This window comes from Hyperolius riggenbachi, chromosome 12 (genome assembly GCF_040937935.1).
Source record: "Hyperolius riggenbachi isolate aHypRig1 chromosome 12, aHypRig1.pri, whole genome shotgun sequence".
In the NCBI taxonomy this organism is placed as follows: Eukaryota; Metazoa; Chordata; class Amphibia; order Anura; family Hyperoliidae; genus Hyperolius; species Hyperolius riggenbachi.
Genome location: NC_090657.1, coordinates 61,906,588 through 61,930,320, shown reverse-complemented (window position 1 = coordinate 61,930,320; position 23,733 = coordinate 61,906,588). Strand labels below are relative to the sequence as shown.

The 23,733-nt window shown below is 45.9% G+C and overlaps 1 protein-coding gene across 1 annotated transcript in view; it reads left to right on the top strand.

Moving 5' to 3' along the window:
- The window catches only part of SLC16A3 (solute carrier family 16 member 3), a 115,992-nt gene that overhangs the window by 55,408 nt on the left and 36,851 nt on the right, over positions 1-23,733 (top strand). The window contains exon 2 of the mRNA XM_068262245.1: positions 14,452-14,693. Coding sequence (XP_068118346.1) covers positions 14,471-14,693 — 223 coding nt within the window. The 5' untranslated portion in view covers positions 14,452-14,470. The remainder of the gene's footprint in view (positions 1-14,451; positions 14,694-23,733) is intronic.

Sequence of the window (23,733 nt, the reverse complement as noted above, 5' to 3'; positions counted from 1 at the left end):
ACAAAGCGGATTATTTCCGCTGGTGTTTACATTTAGCCTGCGAGCCGCGATCGGCGGCCCGCAGGCTATTCACGGAGCCCCCCGCCGTGAATTGACAGGAAGCAGCCGCTCGCGCGAGCGGCTGCTTCCTGATTAATTAGCCTGCAGCCGGCGACGCAGAAATGCGTCGCTGGTCCTGCAGCTGCCACTTTGCCGACGTGCGGTATGAGTGCGCGGTCGGCAAGTGGTTAAGTGAACTTTTATTCATGACCAAGAAGACCCTCACTACATACCGGATAATGTCAAAATCGGCCTAATTATAAATGCATAGATAGCAGCTATAAACAATGCGTTAACTTAGGGAAGGTTAACTAAGCATAGGAGTGTACACAAGTTCTTTGGTCCCTGGTCTGAATGGTAAACCTCCCCTCACACATTCCTCAGCTGAGTATTCACCTGCTGTGAGAACGGATTAGTCACAAACTGTGAGAACTAATTCCATCATAAACTTTAATGAAAATATCCTCTTATAGCCGCCACAGGGATAAGATGCAGAGCACAGAAGCAGAATAAGTAGCAATGCCTAGAAAAGGGGCTGCTTGGTTATATTGATTTAATACAGAGCTGGTCAAAGAGGAACTGTAGCCAAGGACTGAACTTCATCCCAATCAGTAGCCGATACCCCCTTTCCCACGAGAAATCTATTCCTTTTTTCAGATAGATCATCAAGGGGGTCTGTATGGCTGATATTGTGGTGAAACCCCTCCCACAGTGTGATGTCATGACCATGGTCCTGACACTTTTCTGTCTGTAAACCTTGTTGGATTGTGGAAATAATGTTTTTGTTTTTTTTCAATGGCCAAGCAAACAGTATCTACCTCTGTGCAGTAATAAACATTCCGAGATCACCTGACAGGAATAAAGATGTCTCCACCAGTGATAAATGTCAGAATGTTAATCAGGGAGAGGAAAGATTTTACAATGGGCAAACGCTGACTAAATAATCTATAAATCGATATTGTAGAAAAATTTAAGATTTTTACTTACCCGGTGGTTCCTCCAGCCCCATAAGCATGGATGTATCCCTTGCTATGCCTCTGTTAAGCCGCGATCAGATCCCGGTATTCAGCTCGGTCAGGCTCAGTCTGACGTCAGCCGGGTGCTTCTGCACTTGCACAGAAGGTCTGCACTTGCACAGAAGGCCCCCTGCTGATGTCACTGAGCCGAATACCGGAGCTGATTGCCGCTTAACGGAGGCGCTCGGGAAGACAGACGGGACACATCTGTGCTTATGGGGCTGGACGAAGCCCCGGGTAAGTAACATTTTTTAAGAACACTCGTCTCTGGTACACTTTAACCACTTCACCACTGAGGGGTTTTACCCCCTGACCACCAGAGCAATTTTCACCTTTCAGCGCTCCTTCCATTCATTTGTCTATAACTTTATCATTACTTATCACAATGAAATGAACTATATCTTGTTTTTTCCGCCACCAATTAGGCTTTCTTTAGGTGGGACATTATGCCAAGAATTATTTTATTCTAAATGTGTTTTAATGGGAAAATAGGAAAAATGTGGGAAAAAATTAATTATTTGTCAGTTTTCGGCCATTATAGTTTTTAAATAATGCATGCTACTGTAATTAAAACCCATGAAATGTATTTGCCCTTTTGTCCCGGTTATAAAACCGTTTAAATTATGTCCCTATCACAATGTTTGGCGCCAATATTTTATTTGGAAATAAAGGTGCATTTTTTCAGTTTTGCGTCCATCCCTAATTACAAGCCCATAGTTTATAAAGTAACAGTGTTGTACCCTCCTGACATAAATATTTAAAAAGTTCAGTCCCTAAGGTAACTAGTTATGTATTTTTTTAATTGTACATTTTTTTATTTTTTTTTTTATTAAAAAAAAAAAAAATGGGGAGTGTGGGAGGTAATGAGTTAATTTTTTGTGTATAACTAAATCATTTGTATGTGAAACATGTTTAGGGTATAGTTTTACTATTTGGCCACAAGATGGCACCAGTAACTTTTTGTTTAATGCGACCTCTAGTACTAGGAGGCTGGGTAAGTTGTTTTTTTTTTCACAATGATCGCGCTGCTTAGCGGAAAAGCAGCGGATCATTGCGTGGCGTAGATCAACGAACGGGAATGGATTTTCCCATTCATTGATCTCCGGGCAAGCGTTTACCCGCGGGAATGCGCGCTAGAGCGAGCGGGAGCGCGGGCAGCGGCGGGAGCACGGAAAGTACGGATTTCTCCGTCCCTGGGGGGTAAAGGATTGAAAAAGGGACGGAGAAATTCGTACGGTCGGGGGTAAAGTGGTTAAGCAACGCTGAAAAAAAACTATACTTCAATCCACTATTATTATTATTATTATTATTATTATTAATGATTTATATAGCCCAAGCCCAAGCATCTTCTGTGGTACTGTACAACAGCATACAGGGTAGAACAATACAAAATAAACAATACAACAGTTAACAATACAAGACAAGAGTGGATAGCAGCTGATGCAGTGTACAAATCTACTACATATTTTTACACAGGGGTGCAAGATATGCACACACATCACACAGCATTGTGAGACATATGGGGAAGAGAGCTCAAAAGGCCTTACTTTAAGGCTGCTTTCACAGTGAGACGTTACAGGCGCACATTAGTGCAGCCTGTAACGCAGCCCACCGCACTGCAATGAAAAATCAATGGGCTGTTCACAGTGCCCACGTTGCGCTACATTGTAACGCAGCAGGCAAAAACAAAGTGCTGCGTGCTGTGCGTTATAAGCGGCTAAGCCGCGTTAGACTGTTTGCACATGCTCAGTAGTGTTGGAGGAGGAGGTCTCCCCTCCTCCTCTGCAGCCAGGCACATGGCTAATTAATATTCACTGCACTGTGTGACGTGCAGTGTTTACTTCCTGGAGCGCCGCTTGGCCGTTTGGCTGGCGGGACCACGTGATGCCGCATGCGTCCAAGAGTACGCATCACGGCATCACAGGACGCGTGAAGAGCCACTTAACGCGGCTCGATCTGACGTCCAGCTTCTACCCCACTGTGCGTTGCGTTAGGTGCACGTTATGCGACCTTAACGTAGCATCTAACGCAACGTCTTAGTGGGAAAGAAGCCTAAGGGCTTGTTCACACTATAGGCTCGATTCACAAAGCCGTGATCAATGCTATCACCAGTGGCATAGCTAAGAACCTATGGGCCCCGGGGCAAGTTTTACATTGGGGCCCCCATGCACTCATAGGCCTGGTGCACACCAAAACCCGCTAGCAGATCCGCAAAATGCTAGCAGATTTTGAAACGCTTTTTCTTATTTTTCTGCAGCGTTTCAGCTAGCGTTTTGCGGTTTTGTGTAGCGGTTTTGGTGTAGTGATTTCATGTATTGTTACAGTAGAGCTGTTACTGAACAGCTACTGTAACAAAAACGCCTGGCAAACCGCTCTGAAGTGCCGTTTTTCAGAGCGGTTTGCGGTTTTCCTATACTTAACATTGAGGCAGAAACGCATCCGCAATCCAAAATCTGCAGCAGCCCGGGAGTATGAGTTTCTGCAAAACGCCTCCCGCTCTGGTGTGCACCAGCCCATTGAAATACATTACCCTAGCAGATCCGCACCCGCAAGCAGATCGCAAACCGCAGCGGAAACGCTCCGGTGTGCACTAGGCCATACAGAACAATTGATGCGGCGCACCAAAACCTGCCAAGGGCAACTACAGTGTCAGAGGTGCAAGAAGGGAATGGGGAGCAGTTTGTTAAAGTGAACCCGAGGTGAAAATAAACTGATGAGATAAACAATTATATTTATCCTCCTACTCCTAAAAATGACTTTGTAAGATATCCCAGGATTTTATTTTAAATTTAAACATTTAGAAAGTAGATTGAATGTTTTGTTGTCTCTGCTCAGTGGCAGTCTATTAAGTGTCCCTAAATGAAAATTTATGAACTATATTGACCCTTTCTCTGTCCATCTGCTCTCAGAAATATGTAGAAAATGTATTTTGCCCCAAAAAACTTTTATGGTTGTAATTTGCTTATCAGTGATGTTTACTATATTCCTGACAAGGTTCTGACAAGACAGACGCTGTCATTTCCAGCCTTAAAAATTAGCTATTTCAGGCAGCAAAATAAAACAAGTAAAACACCCTGGTTATTAATAGGTTTAGTACTGTACATACACATGTTTATCTCATCATGTCACATGTCACCTCGGGTACACTTTAATGATTACCAATATTCAAAGTATCTAGAGAAGCGAATATTATCAACACAGGACAAATAAAGAGCTAATTCTGGGCCCTGGTACGGTCGCTACCTCTGCACCCCCTATTGCTACGCCTCTGGCTATCACGGCCGTGATAAGCTTAGTGCGCGGGTTAGCGCATGTACAGGTTTGCGCGCGTAATACTAAGGGTTTGCGCACACTAACTTTCCCCGTTCACACACTAACCCATATGTTAGCGCGTGAACAGGAAAGTAAATGTGTGCAAACCCTTACTATTATGCGCGAACCTGTACACGTGCTAACCCGCGCACTAAGCTTATCACGGCTTTGTGAATCAAGCCCTATGAGCATTTGCGTATTTTTTTAAGCGATGGCGATTTTAGAAATCTCCCTAAAAGCGCTTGTGCAATCATTCCCTATAGGAGTGTTCATATATGAGCGGTTCGATTGCGATCTGCTTTCAAAAGCGCTGCCTGTACCATTTTCTCAGCGCTTTTGGCTCAATGGAAGGTATAGGAAAATCGCAAAGTGCTTGAAAAAGCGCTTTGTATAGCGAATTCCTGAGCGCTTCTATGAATAAATACATGGGGCTTGATTCACTAAACCGTGATTAACTCATATCACGGCCGCTCTAATGTTTTGCACATGTTACAATGCGCGTAACGGTTTATGCGCACAAACGCAAAGTTTATATGCGCAAATGCGAATTTTCAGGCAAACGTGTAAAAAAAATCCAGATTTGCGCACGTAAAAGCGTTACACACATTATAACGTGCGCAAAATGCTAGCGCGCCCCTGATATGAGTTATCACGGTTTTGTGAACCAAGCACATTGTGTTTATTCATTTCCAGGTGAAAGAGTTCACTTCCTGATTGACCTCGGGAAGTGAAAAAAACGAATCGCTGTGCAAATGTGTTTAGAAAAGCGCTTTTCTAAGCGCAAAGCGTAGGGAAAAGCGCTTACAAAACTCTCAATAAATCGCTCAGCACTTGCGATAGCACTGGGGATTTATAATGTGAACAAAACCTCAAGGTTTAAAGTGAACCTAAACCGAAGATAGAAAAAAAAAATAGTTTCACTTACCTGGAGCTTCTACCAGCCCCCTGCAGCCGCCCTGTGCCCGCGCCGGTACTCCGGTCCCCCGCAGTGGCTTAGTTTGGTTTCTGCCGACTGATCAGTCGGCGGGCCCCTGCTCCTGTGCGGCCCTTCCCGTGTGAGTCCTCGTTCGCGCTCCCCTCGGCAAGTTCATCCTTCGCGGGTGCAGTAAGCGAAAACCTTGTACTGTGGCTGCGCAGGATGCTCTCACTGACGGGAGCGCGAACGAGGATGCACACAGCCAGGGCGGCTTCTGGACTTTTTGCCGCCTGAGGCAATCTTGTGAGAATGTAGTATAATTGCCCCCAGTATAGGCAGCCTGGAGGGGGTAGCAGTCAGGAAGGGGGGCAACAGGCACAGTGGTGGGGAGGGGGGTTGGACCCCCCCCCCTCACCTGGGGCTCACTTCAGCTGTTCTCTGCAACGTCCCACTGTGAATGTAGCCTCATACTATATGGAGGTGGTGAAATTGGTCAGTAATTAGCTAATCATAATTGAAGGTGTGTACCAGGCTTAAATGCTAGGTACACACCCTACAATTTTCTGGCAGATTTACCTGCCAGATCGATTATTTCCAACATGTCCAATCTGAATTTCGATCGATTTTCCAATAATTTTCTAATTTTTTTTTTTATTGATTTTCGTTCAGTTCTATGAAAATCGATTGGAAAAAAGACTTAAAAAATTATCGGAAAATTGAAAAATCAATCGAAATTCAGATCGGATATGTTGGAAATAATCCATCTGCCAGAAAATTGTATGGTGTGTACCTAGCATAATGCTGGGAATACACCATGAGAATTTCTGGCAGATAGAGGGTTTGATAGATCATTTCCAACAGGTCCGTTTTTCTGATCGTTTTGTCATAGAAGTGAGTGGAAATCGATCAGAAAAACTATCGGAAAAACGATCGGAAAAACGATCAGACAGTATATATGCTGAAAAATCTCCTGGTGTATTCCCAGCATAACAGTGGTTTCAAGGGATGCCAAGAATTTCCTTTCTGATCTATGCAGCCAATCACACCTCTGGGAGATGGGCATTGGGGGATGATCGGTAAACCAAACAGGGGTTCAGAAATTAAAACCTCCAAACAGTCTCCAGTAAATAATAGACAAGACACAGAACATTTATATTTTGCTTTTCTCCTGATAGACTCAAAGTGCCAGAGCTGCAGCCACCAGAGGTTTAGGGAGACTTGCTCAAGGACTCCTTACCGAGTAGGTGCTAGGTTTCTGAACAGGAAGAGACAAGATTTGAACCCTGGTCTCCTGTGTTGGAGGCAGAGCCCTTAAAGGAAACCTGAAGATAGAGTTGTCCTTATCTGGGGCTTCTGCCAGCCCCCTGCAGGCACCCTGTACCTAAGCCGTCCTGAAACGATCCTTCGGTCCCCGCTGCAGCTAAGGTTTGTTTTCGGTGACTGGCCAGTTGCCGAACCCTTGCGCCTGGCCGCACGCATCCTCGCTCCCTCTCACGTCGCCGTCCTGCACATGAGCAGGAAGAGAAATTTCTTCCTGCACATGCGCAGGTCGGTGATGGCGGCTCGAGCGAGAGGGCTGCACGTGTGCAGTGGCCGTAAATTTCAGCGGTACCAAAACCTAGCCGCAGCAGGGGACCGGAGGATCGCTCCAAAACGCCGTGGGCACAGGGCCGCTGCAGGGGGCTGGCAGAAGCCCCAGGTAAGTGAAACTCCTTTTTTTTTTTTTTAAGTATCTTCAGGTTCCCTTTAAACAGGTACACTATCCAGCCGCTAATAGCTGGCTGTGAAATGAAATGTGTGTTTATTTTTCTGCTTACATGAAATTATTCCTATTCAATTAATAGAAAGGGTTAATAGAAAGGGTTAAATAGCACTAACAATAGTTTTTTTCCTTTCCCCTTGAAACAAAAGCGGGGTTTCCCTTTAACCTTGCTGCGTACGTGACGAAAACGACCTTCCAGTTATAACCACAAAACAAATGGGAGGCAGGTTGGATGGCTGCTGCTATTTAGAGTCACAGCATCGCTGTTGTGGCATAGCTTGGCTTCTCCGCTCTATAAATATTTTATCGGCTCCTGATATGAACAATTAATGTGTCATCTTCACAAACCACCGAAGGGACACACGCCAGGCCTGCCTGAATTATTGATGCTGCTGCGGTTTACAAACGTGCCAGAGCCACATGGCTGAAACCAGACAGCGAAATTCTCCTGGACGCCCTCTGCTCAGCTGCCGCTTCCTCGCTGGTAGATCGACCTACTGCAGGATTTGTGTGTGAAGAGAAATGACAAAGGTGTCCTCTCGGGTGATTTGTAGAAAGTGGCAACCATTTTCACTATTCGCATCACCTCTTGTTCATACACTTTTTTTTTCCGATGATAATCATCTCGCCTTTAGTGGAAATCACTGGGTACCAGACCTCCCCCTCAATGTACTCCTATTACATAATATCCATTACTTCTGCTGCCACTAACTATATACAGTAGAGCCTCGGTTATCCGGCACTGATAGGGATTGACTGATGCCGGATAGTTAAGTGTAAGGATGTAAGTGATTCTTATCAAGGGTCAGATTGTAATAGCCAGACAATAGAGGTATGTAGATCCATCATGAACATACCACTGTTCTTATCTTATGTTGCCTTGCCACGGATCAGGTGTACTTTAAATCTCGTTGTGAAGACACAAATCAGTTAGCATGCCCATGTTGACCCCTGTCCTCTACCAAAAGGCATGGCCGGATTTCAGGCAAGGCCACAAAGGCCATGGCCTAGGGCACCAGGAAGGCAAGGGGCGGACTGTGGGCAGCAGGGTGGCAGTAGCAGTCAGCCTGCTGACCATTCGTCCTGCTACTCATTTTGCACATAGCAGTGGGTGGCTACCAACAGCCAGATCTGGCACTCAGGGGATGAAGGGGCAGAAAACGGGCACTTACAGTGATCTCTGCGCTGCTTGTCACTCACCGAATGTGCCTCTCGCCAAGGAGCTTACAATCTAATCCCCGCCATCATGTCACTAACTGTCCTCAGAGGAGTTTATAATGTAATCCCTGCCATCACTTCACTAACTGCCCTCAGAGGAGCCTACAATCTAATCCCCGCCATGTTGGGGGAGGGGGGGAGGAGTTTGGGATGCTGTCAGTCTGGGGGCAGCTGGTGATAGTGGGCCTTGGGCGGTAAAAAGTACAAATTCGTCCCTGCCAAAAGTGCCTATAATTCGGTGTCAGAAATGAACCGAGGAGCAGTGGAAGAAGGTGGCTGGATCTGATGAATAACATTTTTCTCCAAATTACCCAGATCTCGGTCAGATCATTTAAGCCGATTTCCAAACGTAAAGAAGAGCCGTAGTAAAAATAACTTAATGAATAAAATATATTCTTTACAATATTTATTAATAAATGATTTAGTCAACGTTTGCCTATTGTAAAATCTTTCCTCTCCCTGATTTACATTCTGAAATGTATCATGTATCAATCGACATCTTTACTGATGGCAGGTGATCTGCACTGAATGTTTGTTACTGAGAGTTCTATACACAGAAGGAAATACTGGTTGCTTTGCAGTTGTAGAAAAAAAAAATGTTATTTCCCACAATGCAATGAGGTTCACAGACAAGAAACTATCAGGACCTTGTGGGAGGGGACCTCTAAAGGTCTTGAGGAGTCCATGCCTGGATGGGTCAGAGCTGTTTTTGTAGCACAAGGCTACCTACACGATATCATATTAGGCATGTGGTTTTACTGTTTTGGCTGATTGGTGTTTACACTATGCGGCCTAATTCTTATCCCTTCCTGTTGTGTTCTTATTTAGTGACTGGAGCGAGTAGCTTTATGATAGGGTGTTATCCGCCTCCATGGTCACCTGTGTGCATCACTGATTACCTCGGTCTATTAGGTGTCTTGTATAAAATGGAGTCATGGTTGCCAAGCGACAGAACAAAAGCTTATAAGTGGCTCATGGGGATAAATAGCATGTGTAAACACTCAAATGGCTAACGCTACCGGAAAGACCAGCACAGCGAATGCTGAGCTCGGACAGCTAGCAGGAGCTTCGGTCTGCGTTTGGCCTGCTGATGTTTAATGATCTGTCTAAAAATAAAAGGCTCCGCCCACTCTTGATGAAAGACTAATTAAAACCTTCAAAATAGACCGTAACCCCCCCACTGCCTACAATAATCAATACATCATAGCACCAAAGAGATGCACAAAGCTGCGCGTTGATTTTACGGCCAGCAACGGACGTGGAATAGGATTAGGTGGACTGAGCCTTTAAATACCACCTCCAGGATAATTAAAATGATACTATTTTGTAATGTTAATGATGTTAAAACTACCCTTTTTAGCTTAGTTGGTAGCCAGCTGTTACTGGCGAGACGTGGTGAGTTGTGCTTTCTTGTAGTCATGGTAACAGTCTACCCTGCGGGAGTTTCTGGTCATAATCTTAGTTGCTGCATCCTTGTTTCCCAGGTCAGTTAGGCCTTGTTTACATCATAAATCACAATCGCTGACGCCAGTATTTTACGATTTTGTGCACAATTTTTTTTAGTGCCTCCCGGCGCTTACCTGCGTATTAGGGGTTTTTTGTAAAGCACTTTACCAAGTGCTTTTGCAGAGCGATTCGTGACATCAGGAAGTGACCTCTTTCACCCGGAAGTAAATAAATACAATGTATTTACTCATGAAAGCACTGAGGAAATCGCTATACAAAGCACTTTTTCAAGCGCTTTGCCATTTCCCTATACCTTCCATTGAGGCAAATCGCCCTGAAAAGGGTACAGGCAGCGCTTTGGTGAGCGGATCGGCATTGAACCGCTCAGATGTGAACACTCTCATAGGGAATCATTGCACACGCGCTTTTAGGGTGATTTCAAAAATCGCCGGCGCTTAAAGACCCCCGAAAATACTGTAGTTGTGAACAAGCCCTTAGTGCTTTATTCATGCCAGTCAGTGTGCTCACAGCTACAGAGGATTTATCATGCCAAATGTCTGCTCTCAGCTCCTATGCAACCACATTTAAAGAGACACTGAAGCGAAAAAAAAATGATATTATGATTTGTATGTGTAGCACAGCGAAGAAATAAAACATTAAGATCAGATACATCAGTGTAATTGTTTCCAGTACAGGAAGAGTTAAGAAACTCCAGTAGTTATCTCTATGCAAAAAAAGCCATTAATCTCTACGACTTTCAAAGTCGTGGAGAGGGCTGTCTTCTGACTTTTATTATCTCAACTGTTCCTGAACTGTTTACTTTTCCTCTGCCAGAGGAGAGGTCATTAGTTCACAGACTGCTCTGAAAGACTCATTTTGAATGCTGAGTGTTGTGTAATCTGCACATATTAGAGAATGATGCAATGTTAGAAAAACACTATATACCTGAAAATAAAAATATGAGAATATTTTCTTTGCTGCTAATCTTCTGGTAATTATTCATAGCACACAACCAATTCATTATATCATATATATTTTTTTTTTCGCTTCAGTGTCTCTTTAACCCTTGTTCAGTTAGGTCTAGCAGAGACAGCTCTAAGCAAAAAGCAAGTAATGTTGAAAAATGCTGGATGTATTCTCCTCAGTGCTGATACTTGCACAAAATCAGAGCAGTATTCTAAACATAGGTCACAACTGTCCCTCTTTTGGAGGGACAGTCCCTTTTTGTGAGCCCTTTCCTTCTGTCCCTCTTTCCTCCTCATTTGTCCCTCTTTCAGGACTGATGTACTGATTTATGTAAATATATCTACTGAAAAATGTGTTTTATTGACTCTAAACTTTATTCTCATCCTTTAAATTGATAGATTTCTTACTTTCAAATGTTATTATGAAGGAAAATGAAGCAGGATAGAAAGGACTAGTGTGGTTTGAATTATAAAACATCATAATTTTCTTAAGAAATCTTTAAAGTGTGCGTGGTTAGGGGTGTGGTTAGGGTGTGGCTTAGGTGCCCCTCTTTCTGATCTCAAAAAGTTGGGAGGTATGTTTTAAAGCAAACCTGACTTGAAAAATAAAAGTCAAAATAAGCACACTCACGTCATACTTACCTCCTGTGTAGTCTACTCATCAAGCTCTTTCTTCTCCCCTGCATCCTGTTTGTCCACTGTGATCAATGGAATTTTCCATCCTCCATTTTGAAAATGGCCATTAGCACATAACAGCTCCAGATCAGCACACTGTTAAACTGTAATATCGCCCACTTGAGCCATAGGGAAACATGAGCATTGCCTTGCTCATCAGTTGCCCTTTCAGCTATAACTGGCAGCAACTGATATTTCAGTTCTGACAAAATCTTGTCGGAACTGGAAGGAATCGTTATAGGAAGAAAATAGTGAGCTTCTGAGAGGAAGTGATGACGAGGTAAATATGTCATATTTATTTGCAAGCAGCGCCGGATTTACCATAAGGCACTGTAGGCACGTGCCTACAGACGCCTGATGATAGAATGGCGGCTCACTCCCCTCCCCGAGTGCCTCCCTCCCTCCTTCCCTATGCAGAGTCCTGATGAGAGTGTAAATGAGAGGTTACTCACCCGACTCAGCATTCCACTGACGAGATCTCCCTTCATTCAGGAATACCTCTAGCTACTTAATATTTAGGGGCCCCTCTAGCTATGGTGGGTTAGGGCCCATTTACACTTAATAAGTTGGTGTGCGTTAGTACGTGTTTTTTCCATAGCAGTGCATTGTGAAAAGGTTTTCAGTTAAAACACGTCAAAGAGAAACTCCGACCAAGAATTGAACTTTATCCCAATCAGTAGCTGATACCCCCTTTTACATGAGAAATCTATTCCTTTTCACAAACAGACCATCAGGGGGCGCTGTATGACTGATATAGTGGTGAAACCCCTCCCACAAGAAACTTTGAATACGTACTCCTAGCAGTTTCCTGTCTGTGAGCCTTGCTGCATTGTGGGAAATAGCTGTTTACAGCTGTTTCCAACTGCCAAAAAAGCATGCAGCAGCTACATCACCCGCCAACAGTAAAAATGTCACCATTTAATAAATGGCAGAATGTAAATCAAGGATTTAAAAGATTTTACAACGGGCAAACACTGACTAAATCATTTATACATAACTAGTGACCTTAGCCTGTTTAAAAACGGGCTAGGTCTGTCTCCGCGCCTACCAAGCGCATGCGCGCTCCCACCCATCGTGCGCGCACCCGCCGCAGACCTGTCCGTCCGCCCGCCTGGCTGCGTCCCTCTCATCCTCCCTGTGTGAGGCTGGGTCTGTGCTGCACACATGCGCAGTAGCAAAAAGCACGGACCCAGCTACACAGGGACAGTTGCCTATTATTATAGAGGATTATTGTAAAAATGAAGCACTTTTTTTATTACATTATTTTCACTGGAGTTCCTCTTTAAGTGTGAAAGGTGCCATAGGAAAACATGGGCATTACTTTGAAAATCAGTTTTCTTTCAGTTATAACTGAGAGCAACTGATTAAGTGTAAACGGGGCCTTACTGGGGTATCTGCAGTGCACATAAAACACACAATATATATTCCTAGTAATTCAGTTGTAGAGCAAGAAACCCAGAAACTGTTGCACTCCATATATAATATCAATCAATTTCATTCCACATAATAATAATAACAACAGGTACAACATTTAAAACAAGAGCAAAACATACCTACTACACAAAAAGTTTGTGGAGGTAGCCCAACATGTACTCCCTGTTGAAAGCTAATCGATCCCTCTGAACTACCACATGCAACTAGAGGAAGATGGATGTCTCCTCTATTGCAAGGACCTGGGCCTATCAATGATATGGCAACTATGCAAAATTGAAGAACTGTATATACTTGTGTATAAACCTAATTTTTCAGCACAAAAAATGTGCTGAAAAGTTACCCTCTTGGCTTATATGCGAGTCAGTGAAGCAGAACTGATTGTGGAGCATGTTTTGTTACTGGCAGAAGAGCTTAAGGATCCTGCTCTTGCCAGCTGACTCCCTGTGGTGCTCATGCCCCCATCCCCTGCAACATGGTGTGCAGAGTGCGCTGCTCAAGACTACCTGTGTCCCCTGGCTTGTGAAACGGAGCATGCAAGCTACGTGTCAGTGGTGCAATGATCAGGGATTCTTCCTGTGTGGCAATCGCAGTGTCTAATATCTACGACGTCTTAAGACACAGCTTTATCATACTTGGGGCACATCTGGCTACAGGGAGAAGGGCTGACTTGCACTCGGGGCATATTAGGCTACTGTGGAGTGGGCTATACTGGATAGGGGGATTATATGCGAGTCAATCACTTTTTCCTGGTTTCTGAGGGAAAAGTGGGTACCTCGGCTTATACGCGGGTCGGCTTATATGCGAGTATATACGTTACGTTATATAATATGACATAATATACAAGTGCAACCCATGAAGCAACAATGAGCGAACAACAATCACATGTGACGTATTAACCGTGATAAGGGATGCTACTGAACATGTGCACTGAGTGTAGATCAAATTAAGGTAGCAAGTTATGCAGGGCGGTGCAAGGGTAGGTATCGGTGTAACCCAGCATTGGTCTCAATTCACTACGCAGTTTAGACTAGTCTACAGATGGTTTTTAGTCTACTGATGGTTTGGTCAGTTCCATCAAAGGGGAATTCACTATTACCAAATGTTTTAGACCTGGTCTAAAACATTTGGGAGTTAGGTGGATAAGGCAGGGGAAATTATCAAAAGATGCAATTCACAAACCAGTAGCTATGACTTATATCCTTCTCCTTTGATGAGCTCTCCTCTGCATACAATTAAACTCCTGCATAATTAATTCAAAAGGTTCCATCCTCACGTCTAAAATACCTCACAGAATTACTTTTCCCACAGAAATCTGCTGGTCTAATCTCTGTCAGAAAAAGTGGGCGTGGTTACTCCTTGCTTGCCTTTGTGAATTGTGTAATTACTGAAGGTTAGACCAGGTCTAAAAAAACAGGTCTAAAACATTACACCAAACCATGAGTAGACTGAAAACCATATGTAGACTAGCCTAAACTGCTTAGTGAATTAAGGCCATAGTTACCAGACCAGGGTCCCGTCAAGGCTGCGGTGATCAGCTGTAGAGATGGGAGTAGAAGGCCCCTCATGTGGCGTGGTTAAATTCACCACTTCATCACTTCATATTTCAATATCTATTCCTAGGATATAATTCCCTGTTGTAACTTTTTTGTTGTTTCTGATTGGTTCCAGGTGGTCAGGATAGAACACCATGGGAGCGGTGGTTGTGGACGACAATCCCAGTAAAGTCAAGGCCCCTGATGGCGGTTGGGGCTGGGCTGTCCTCTTCGGATGTTTTGTCATCACAGGGTTCTCCTATGCCTTCCCCAAGGCCGTCAGCGTGTTCTTCAAGGAACTTATCAGGGAATTCGGCATCGGATACAGTGACACAGCGTGGATCTCCTCCATATTACTCGCTATGCTGTATGGAACAGGTGAGTGTAGATTTTCCTGTATATATACATAGTGGGCTTTGTTAGCTAAACTCTCTTCTTTAACCACTTTATTCACCACTACAGTATATCTACATCCTCTGTGACTTCATCTAAGCTAGGAGGACGTAGATATAAGTCATGTAGCTGAAGCACAGCTGTGCATGATTGGGCATTGCTCCTTTGCAAAACCTCTGGCACTATGAGCTGCAGCGCTAATCGGTGAAAGGGAATATATGCTCCCTGAGCTAATTAGATTTTTACCATTAAAATACTTAAATTTTCTTAGTTCATAGTGAAAAATACACCACTGTAGCATTATTTCAGAATCAAATATCTTCACCATAAATTGTGACAGGAACATAATCAAAGTTTTGAGCTACACAGTAGAAATAGCCAAACACAATTTGTGTTTTTTATCTACAATGGCGCTTTTTATTTTTAAATTGGAATTGGTAAAACTGAGAAATAATGTGTTTTTTCTATTTTTTCCTCTTTTTTTCCTATTAAAATACATAGAAAGCAAAATTGTTTGAGTGAAAAAATGCCATACAATGAAAGCCTAGTTAGTCTTGAAAAAAAGATATACGGTATACTTTATTTAGGTGTCATTAGTAGGGATAACGTTATTGCTGATTAAATAGGGACATAGCTAAAATGTCAAAACTGCTTTGGTCCATAAGGGGGAAACAAGGTCTGGATGCGAAGTGGTTAATAAAGTACCCCAAAGTGTGTTGATATGTTGTGGGTTAAGCTCATAGTGGGCTAGATTACCTTTTCCTGGCCTACTTCTTGGCGCTTGTTGCCTTTGGGGACCCTCCCAATCCCTGTTTTCCATCCTTTTACTCCTGCTGCTTTCCGGAATGAGCGATTCTAAACTGGGCATGTACAGGTTCCAAAACCGCACATGCCCAATGAAAGAGAGCTGGTGCACTACTTGCGCACATGCGCAGTGAAGGTTTGCTGGTGCATGGCAATAGGCTTATTCAGCTGACAGGTCCATTAAATATTAGGAACTTGGGGAAGGGCAGGGACCCCGAACACAACAAACACAATGAAGAAGTCTAGGACCCTAGCCCACAATGGGCACCAATCGATTTTTAGCTGAAATCGGTTGAAAATCGGTTGAAAAGATTAATCAGGAATGTTGGGAAATCTCAGTCGCAAGAGATTGATTGGGTGCGTGGCAGTAACAGCATTCGATCTATCGGCACTACTGATGTACCTGATGGACCCCTTGCCGGTGTCCCCTTATGTGTATCTGCCCCAAGCCCCTCTCCCCCCATAACCATGTGCCCTGTATAAAAGCAAACCTCTCTGCCACCACATCTCCTGGTCTCCTCCGGAGTCTGGCATCACCACGTGGTACAGGCGTTGCTATGACGCCGGAACCCGGAGCAGGCCAGGAGTTGCACCAGTGGAGAGGCAAGCCCTTAACATTGGGCGTGGGGGAACACATACACTGGAGGGGGGAGGGGGGGGGGGCACTGGGCCAATTTCTGATAGGTTTCATACTGAAATGTATTGGAAATATATGTGCTGTGTATGGGCAGGCAACAGATCCCCCTCTGATCAGATTCAATCAGAGAGGGATCTATCTCATCATGGATCTGCCCATACATCAAGTAACGTATGGCTAAGCACTATACCTGGCGGCACTTCAGTGAGGTGAGCAGTAATGGGGACATTATAATGAGGGGGGCAGGATAATGAAGGGAACACTGATGGGGGCACTAAAATGAGGGTGCACTACAATAAGGAGAGCAGTAATACAGAGAACACAGGCTCTACAGCAGGGATCAGTGAATAATGGCGCACAGTGCCTATGCATAAGAATGGCGCCGCATTAAAAAGATACGCTTATCGCTATTTATCGTTAGTACTGCATAATAATGGCGCGCAGGGAAAAAAGAAGAAAAACGGCACACACTAACGTTATTTATCAATAGTGGCACACACTAACGTTATTTATCAATAGTGGCACACACTAACGTTATTTATCAATAGCGCCCTACATAAGCCAAACTGCAGATGTTATTTAACTGCAAAACGGTGAATGGATTTAATGTAACACTGTCAAGGTTAGGGTTAGGCACCACCAGGGGGGTCTTAGGATTAGGCACCACCAGGAGGGTCTTAGGGTTAGACACCACCAGGGGGGTCTTAGGGTTAGGCACCACCAGGGGGGTCTTAGGGTTAGGCACCACCAAGGGGGTGGTTAGGGTTAGGTACAGGGAGGGTTCTGTGTGAGAGTAGGGTTAGGTATAGTTACAGTACAATATACACCACCAGGGGGTCTTAGGGTTAGGCACCACCAGGGGGGTGGTTAGGGTTAGGCACCACCGGGGGGGTCTTAGGGTTAGGCACTACCAAGGGGGTGGTTAGGGTTAGGTACAGGGAGGGTTCTGTGTGAGAGTAGGGTTAGGTATAGTTACAGTACAATATACACCACCAGGGGGTCTTAGGGTTAGGCACCACCAGGGGAGTGGTTAGGGCTAGGCACCACCAGGGGGGTGGTTAGGGTTAGGCACCACCGGGGGGGTTTAGGGGTTAGGGATAGGTACAGAGAGGGTTCTGTGTGTTAACGCTAAATAACAATAAGGCTTTAATGCTACATAACGATAAGGCTTTAACGCTAAATAACAATAAGGCTTTAACGTTAAATAGCGATAAGCGGCAAACGGATTAGCGGCAACACTGTGCGCCATTATTCACAGGCGCCATTTTCAGATGGATGCAGCAGGGCTGCCTAATAGGTCGATTGCGATCTACCAGTAGATCGCGACCGCCTGATTGGTAGATCGCTGCCTCGTGGCCGCGTCCCATTGAATTTTGCAGCCAGCAGCTTACGCGTCCTGTCAGACTATGCTGCTGGCCGCTATTATCTTGCGGGGAGGATAGGGGCGCGGCAGAGAGGCCAGGGGCGGCGACGCAGTGTCATGGCTGAGGGGCGGTGACGCAGTGTCATGGCAGATGGGCGGCGCTGGAGACAATACTTCCGCCTCCATTCACGCTGCCCGCCGGAGCTTCCCTCAGCCGCCGAACTGCATATCTGCCCTCCAGGCAGCCGCGGCTGAGGGAGTGAAGCCAGGACGCCACCGCTGGAGCTGAAGGGAGGTAAGTTCCGTGCACCCGGGCTCCTATACCCAGCTAACCTACACTTAGGGCACCCAGCTTACCTACACTAAGGGCACCCAGCTAACCTACACTAAGGGCACCCAGCTTACCTACACTGAAGGCACCCAGCTTACCTACACTGAAGGCACCCAGCTTACCTACACTAAGGGCACCCGTCTTACCTACACTAAGGGCACCCAGCTAACCTACACTGAAGGCACCCAGCTTACCTACAGCGAAGGCACCCAGCTTACCTACACTAAGGGCACCCGTCTTACCTACACTAAGGGCACCCAGCTAACCTACACTAAGGGCACCCAGCTAACCTACACTAAGGGCACCCAGCTAACCTACACTAAGGGCACCCAGCTAACCTACACTAAGGGCACCCAGCTAACCTACACTAAGGGCACCCAGCTAACCTACACTAAGGGCACCCAGCTTACCTACACTAAGGGCACCCAGCTAGCCTACACTGAAGGCACCCAGCTAACCTACACTAAGGGCACCCAGCTAACCTACACTAAGGGCACCCAGCTAACCTACACTGAGGCACCCAGCTAACCTATACTGAGGCACCCAGCTAACCTACACTGAGGCACCCAGCTAACCTACACTGAGGCACCCAGCTAACCTACACTGGAGGCACCCAGCTAACCTACACTGGAGGCACAGACACCTAGCTAACCTACACTGGAGGCACAGACACCTAGCTAACCTACACTGGAGGCACAGACACCTAGCTAACCTACACTGGAGGCACAGACACCTAGCTAACCTACACTGGAGGCACAGACACCTAGCTAACCTACACTGGAGGCACAGACACCTAGCTAACCTACACTGGAGGCACAGACACCTAGCTAACCTACACTGGAGGCACAGACACCTAGCTAACCTACACTGGAGGCACAGACACCTAGCTAACCCACACTGGAGGCACAGACACCTAGCTAACCTACACTGGAGGCACAGACACCTAGCTAACCTACACTGGAGGCACAGACACCTAGCTAACCTACACTGAAGGCACAGACACCTAGCTAACCTATACTGAAGGGACCTATACCTAAGTACCTTTGCAGGGGAGTTCCAGGGGGGGGGGGGGTGGTTGCCTTTGAAACGTCGGTAGATCTCCTGGCCTCAGCGAATTTAAAAGTAGCTCGCGAGCCGAAAAAGTGTGGGCACCCCTGCTCTACAGGGATGAAATACAGTATGTTCATATACTGTAACAGGGTCTACTATAGATTACATCTGTGCTCTTCTAAATATTGAAGTGTTCCCAGTTGTGAGTGTGAAATGTATTTTTTAGCCACACCCCTTAATCGCTTCTATTAGGTCACGCCCTTTTCCTATCATGCAATCACTTAAGGTGACCCCTAACGTTCCAATTTTTAGCAAAAAATCGTTCGATCGATCAGCAATTCGGATCGGATTGGTTGTAAATAATCTCCGTTGATGGGCACAATCAATTCTGAACGATTATAAAAATAGTCGTCCGATTAGATTTTCGTCAAACCAAAATTTGGATTTTCTCGCTGGTTGTGATAGATAGGAAGCAAAGATTGGTTCGTTGATGGTGTAGTGAACGATTTTTCTTACGATCAGAATTTTCTGATCACTTGAACAAATTTCGCTAGAAATTGGCCACCTTTACTCTCTCACCCTCTCGGTTGGTCCCTCAAATCATGGACAGTTTCTAGAAAAGAGTAGTATATATAATCCTGGGCAGAAGAGGAAGCTGATGCAAGTTAGAGGAGCAGTTCTCTGCTCAGTGGCGTCTTTGCATAAATGAAAAACTAGGGTATTTGCATTCACTGCTGGCCTTTAAAGTGAACCTCGACTCAGCAGCACTGAAAAGGCCTGGTGTTTATTTAACAGTTTCACAGCATCAGAACTTTGTTTCTCTTATACAAGCCTCATTTTTAGCTGCACAGAAGAAAACTGCCCGGGCAGTTTTCCCCTTATGCTGTGCAAAGCATGATGGGATTTCTGATGTTGTTGTTCTCGTTCTGCTGTTTTGGTGCAATTTTTTTTTCTTTACATTTTGAATTTGACATTTGAAGCCTAGTGTGTGCAGCTGGGAGGGGTTATCAGGACACAGGACAGTTAGAACTGTGTCTCATGCTCCCTGTCACCTCCCTTCAACCAAAAAGATGGCTGCCCCCATGACAAAGATGGCAGCCCCCATGAATCACAAACATTTGCCTGTTCTTTTAAAACAGGGTGGGTAAAAGATTACCTATCTATTCTAATTAACATAACTAATGTAACTTAATAACAGTATGTTTGTTTAGGCTGAAGTTCCCCTTTAACCACTGCAGAACCATAGGCTTACACCCCCCTAGTGACCAGGCTATTTTTCAGTAATTAGGCCACTGCAGCTTTAAGGGCTCGCTGCAGGGCCGTACAACTCAGCACACAAGTTTTCTTTTCTGCCCACCAACAGAGCTTTCTGTTGGTGGGCTGTGATGGCTCCTGTTATGTTTATTTATTTTTGTTTGAATATTTCTTTGTTTATTTTTTTAAATACATTTTGCCTGCCCTCCCTCCCCCTGCTACCCAATGACAGTGATCGGCTGTCATAGGCTTCAGCCTATGAAAGCTGATTGCTTTTTTGTGTACTTTTTTTTTCTGTACTGGGGACACGGCTGTCCCCAGTACAGCGTTGCCGTAGATCGCAGCACTGTACATTGTAAATAGATTTCAGGTCCATTGCCGCTGGGAGACTGATGACGGAGCGGAGCTGCTCACGCATTGGTGCGCGCGATCTCCTACAAAACCCCGCCCTAGGACTTGACACCAATTGGTGTTAGGGGGTCCTGGGACTGCCGCCATGTTCACACCCATTGGCGTTACATGGACGTTGAGAGGTTAAATGTGTACCTGATAAATATTCTCCCAGGGTAGAGATTATTGGAGCACACAAGGAATTCTGGACCCCTGGCTGCATCTGAAGTAAGGGGAATACGGAGGCTGCTGTCCTCACACTCTAATAAACAATGCTGGTTGCCGGGGAGGAATAATTGCAGCACTCACCTCCTCCTGGTTCCAGGCACTGGCATTCGCGTCTATACTCTCTGCACTACCACTGTACAGGGCGGCGGTAGTGCAGAGAGTATAGATGGAAACTCCACTGCCTGGAACCAGGAGGTGGTGAGTCTGTGTGCGTTGCAATTATTCCTCCCCGCTGCGCTCTTTAATGCTGCGGGGAGGAGAAACTACACGGTTGCGGCAGACTGGCACACTACAGGAGGGGGGACAGGGACAGAGTACAAGTTCCCCCCAACAACCCCCCGCGCCCTAGCAGCCTTTAAGATCCAGCCGGTGTTTTGTCACGATCGGACAGAACACCGGCATAGTGGAGAAGAACAGGATCTCCTAGGGGACGGGCGGCATATCAGAGGTGTGGGAGTGGAAAACGGGAGGCATGGGGGAAACAGCCAATCAGGCTGCAATTACTAATAAAGGGGAGGAAAGTAAAGAAAAAAATACCCAGCTTGCATATCAAGTTCCTGTGTGCGGCAGATCTACGAAGCTAGAGCTTAGGGGAATATGAGGATTTATATTCTTTTACAAAAAAATAAGTAAGATTGATTATGAAGTTTTGGATTACCTCTTTATCACCTTTTAGTTATTTAACAAACAGAAATAGAAAATTGATTTTGGATTTTCTGCCTAACAGTTCCATTTTAACACCTCCCCGAATTTGTGCAGCAGCAGGGTGAGCAGTCATTCCGGTCACCCTGTGCCAAAAAGGCCCGCGCCAGAATGCCATGCACGCCACCTGACATGCATCTGCACAGCTGAGTCCAGTGATGTTGCCCAAGGGAATCGGGTTTCTGATCCCGGATGGGCGACATAAGTAGTTTGGTGTGTATGCACCCTAAGGCATCTTTCACATCTGGGGCTTAATTTCACTATAACAAATAGCATGCCTTATCAGAGTTGACATGCCTTATCGAATTTAACACGCCTTATCAGAGTAACATAACAAGCGCTACGAACTTATGCCTGCTAATTGGCAATGACAAAAGCTCCACTCGTCCTGCCCTGAGCCCCTGCGGGTCCAATCACTTTAAAGGACTTTATCTCTGCACTTTGATTGGCCCAATAGGCTGCATGTCACTTGACAGGCAACCTATTGGGCCAATCAAAGTGCAGGTATAATGTCCATTAAAGTGATTGGACCCGCAGGGGCTCAGGGTAGGACGAGTGAAGCTTGTGTCATTGCCAATTAGCAGGCATAGGTTCATAGCGTTTGCTATGCTACTCTGATAAGGTATGTTAACGCTGATAAGACATGTTAACTCTGATAAGGCACGCTATTTGTTTAGTGAATCAACCCCACGGTGCGTTCAGACGTGTAAAAGCATGTGATAAAAGCTGCATGTGTTGGTGGGCGTTTCAGTGCGCTGCGCTTTTTTTAAGCGAACTCATGCGTTTACATGCATGCTTCTTTTTCAGCATGTTTTGCTTATTGTAGCAGTAGCAGTTGTCAAGAAAAATTTAGATTTTTCATTTGAAAATGTATTTTTTTCAATTAGGGGTAAAAAACGCATGAGCTTCTATGCGCTAAAAAAGCGCACCCATTCACTTGCACCGATGTGCAGCTTAACACACAGAAAAGCATGCAACACTACATTTTTTGCGCTTTGCCAAAAATGTGTGCAACAGTGCAATAGCGCATCACACTGCTGCACAGCGCGCATAGTCTGAACCTCAGAAGTGCTGTCTATGCACTTCTGATGTTTTTGCTGACCGCACACCATACGCGCTGCCGAAATATAGTATAAATGAGGCCTAATACTTTAAGTCACTGGCCCAGAATGAACATGCAGATCAGGTAGTGTGACTTCACTGGCTGCATGCTTGTTGCAGGTGTGTGACTCAGATACAATAAAGCCAAAAGCTCAGCATGACAGACAGGCACAGCGGCGTAACAATAGGCCCTGCAGCCCTGCGCCCGCGGGGGGGCCCGGCCCCCCCCTGGGGCCCGCTCGGGGCCGTTTTGTGGAGGCTGGAGGGGTGGCAGCATGAGGGGAAAGCCTTGGCCACAGTCGGCGGGGAGAGGGGAAGTTCCTCCCCTCTCCCTCACCTCGGGGCTCTCCCCTCTGCGCTCCCCTCCAGCTAGTTACAGTGTGTGGGCAGCGGGCAGCGGCGGGCAGATACATACCTTCTTCCGTGCGTTCCATCGCAGACTTCTCGCTCTAGCGGCTGACATCACTTCCGGAAGTGACGTCACTTCCGGAAGTGACGTCAGCCGCTAGAGCGAGAAATCTGCGATGGAACGCACGGAAGAAGGTATGTATCTGCCCACCGCTGCCCACACACTGTAACTAGCTGGGGAGAGCTCCAAGGTGAGGGAGAGGGGGGGGGGGGAACTTCCCCTCTCCCTGCCGACTGTGGCCAAGGCTTTCCCCTCATGCTGCGTCCCTTCCAGCCCCCACAAAACGGCCACGAGCAGGCCCCAGGGGAGGGGGAGGCCCCACTCTGAAATTCTGCAGGGGGGCCCGGTGGGGCCTAGTTACTCCCCTGGACAGGCAGCTGGCATTGTTTATAAGGGAATGAAGATGGCAGCCTCCGAGGAGTTGGGGGGTGTCGGGAACAGGAAGGAGTAGACCCGAGGGATGTTGCGGTGGTGGAAGTTGCAGGGACGGGTAATGCTTTGGCAAAGGAGAGGGCCAACTCCAGGGTGACAACTAGGCAGTGCCATATATTTAAAATGGCTGCTGGCAAATTTGGGTGCAGGGTAAAGCTGAAGCTTGGGTTAAATACTATTTTTTTTGGGGGGGGGGGGGGACATGTAAGAGGGAGTTTTCAGTGTACGCCGATAGTAAGGAGATCCTTCGATCCTTTGCAGAGGCCAGCCTGCGGTGTTCTGTATCACGCTCCATACCCCAATCCTGGATAAGGACAGCGTAAT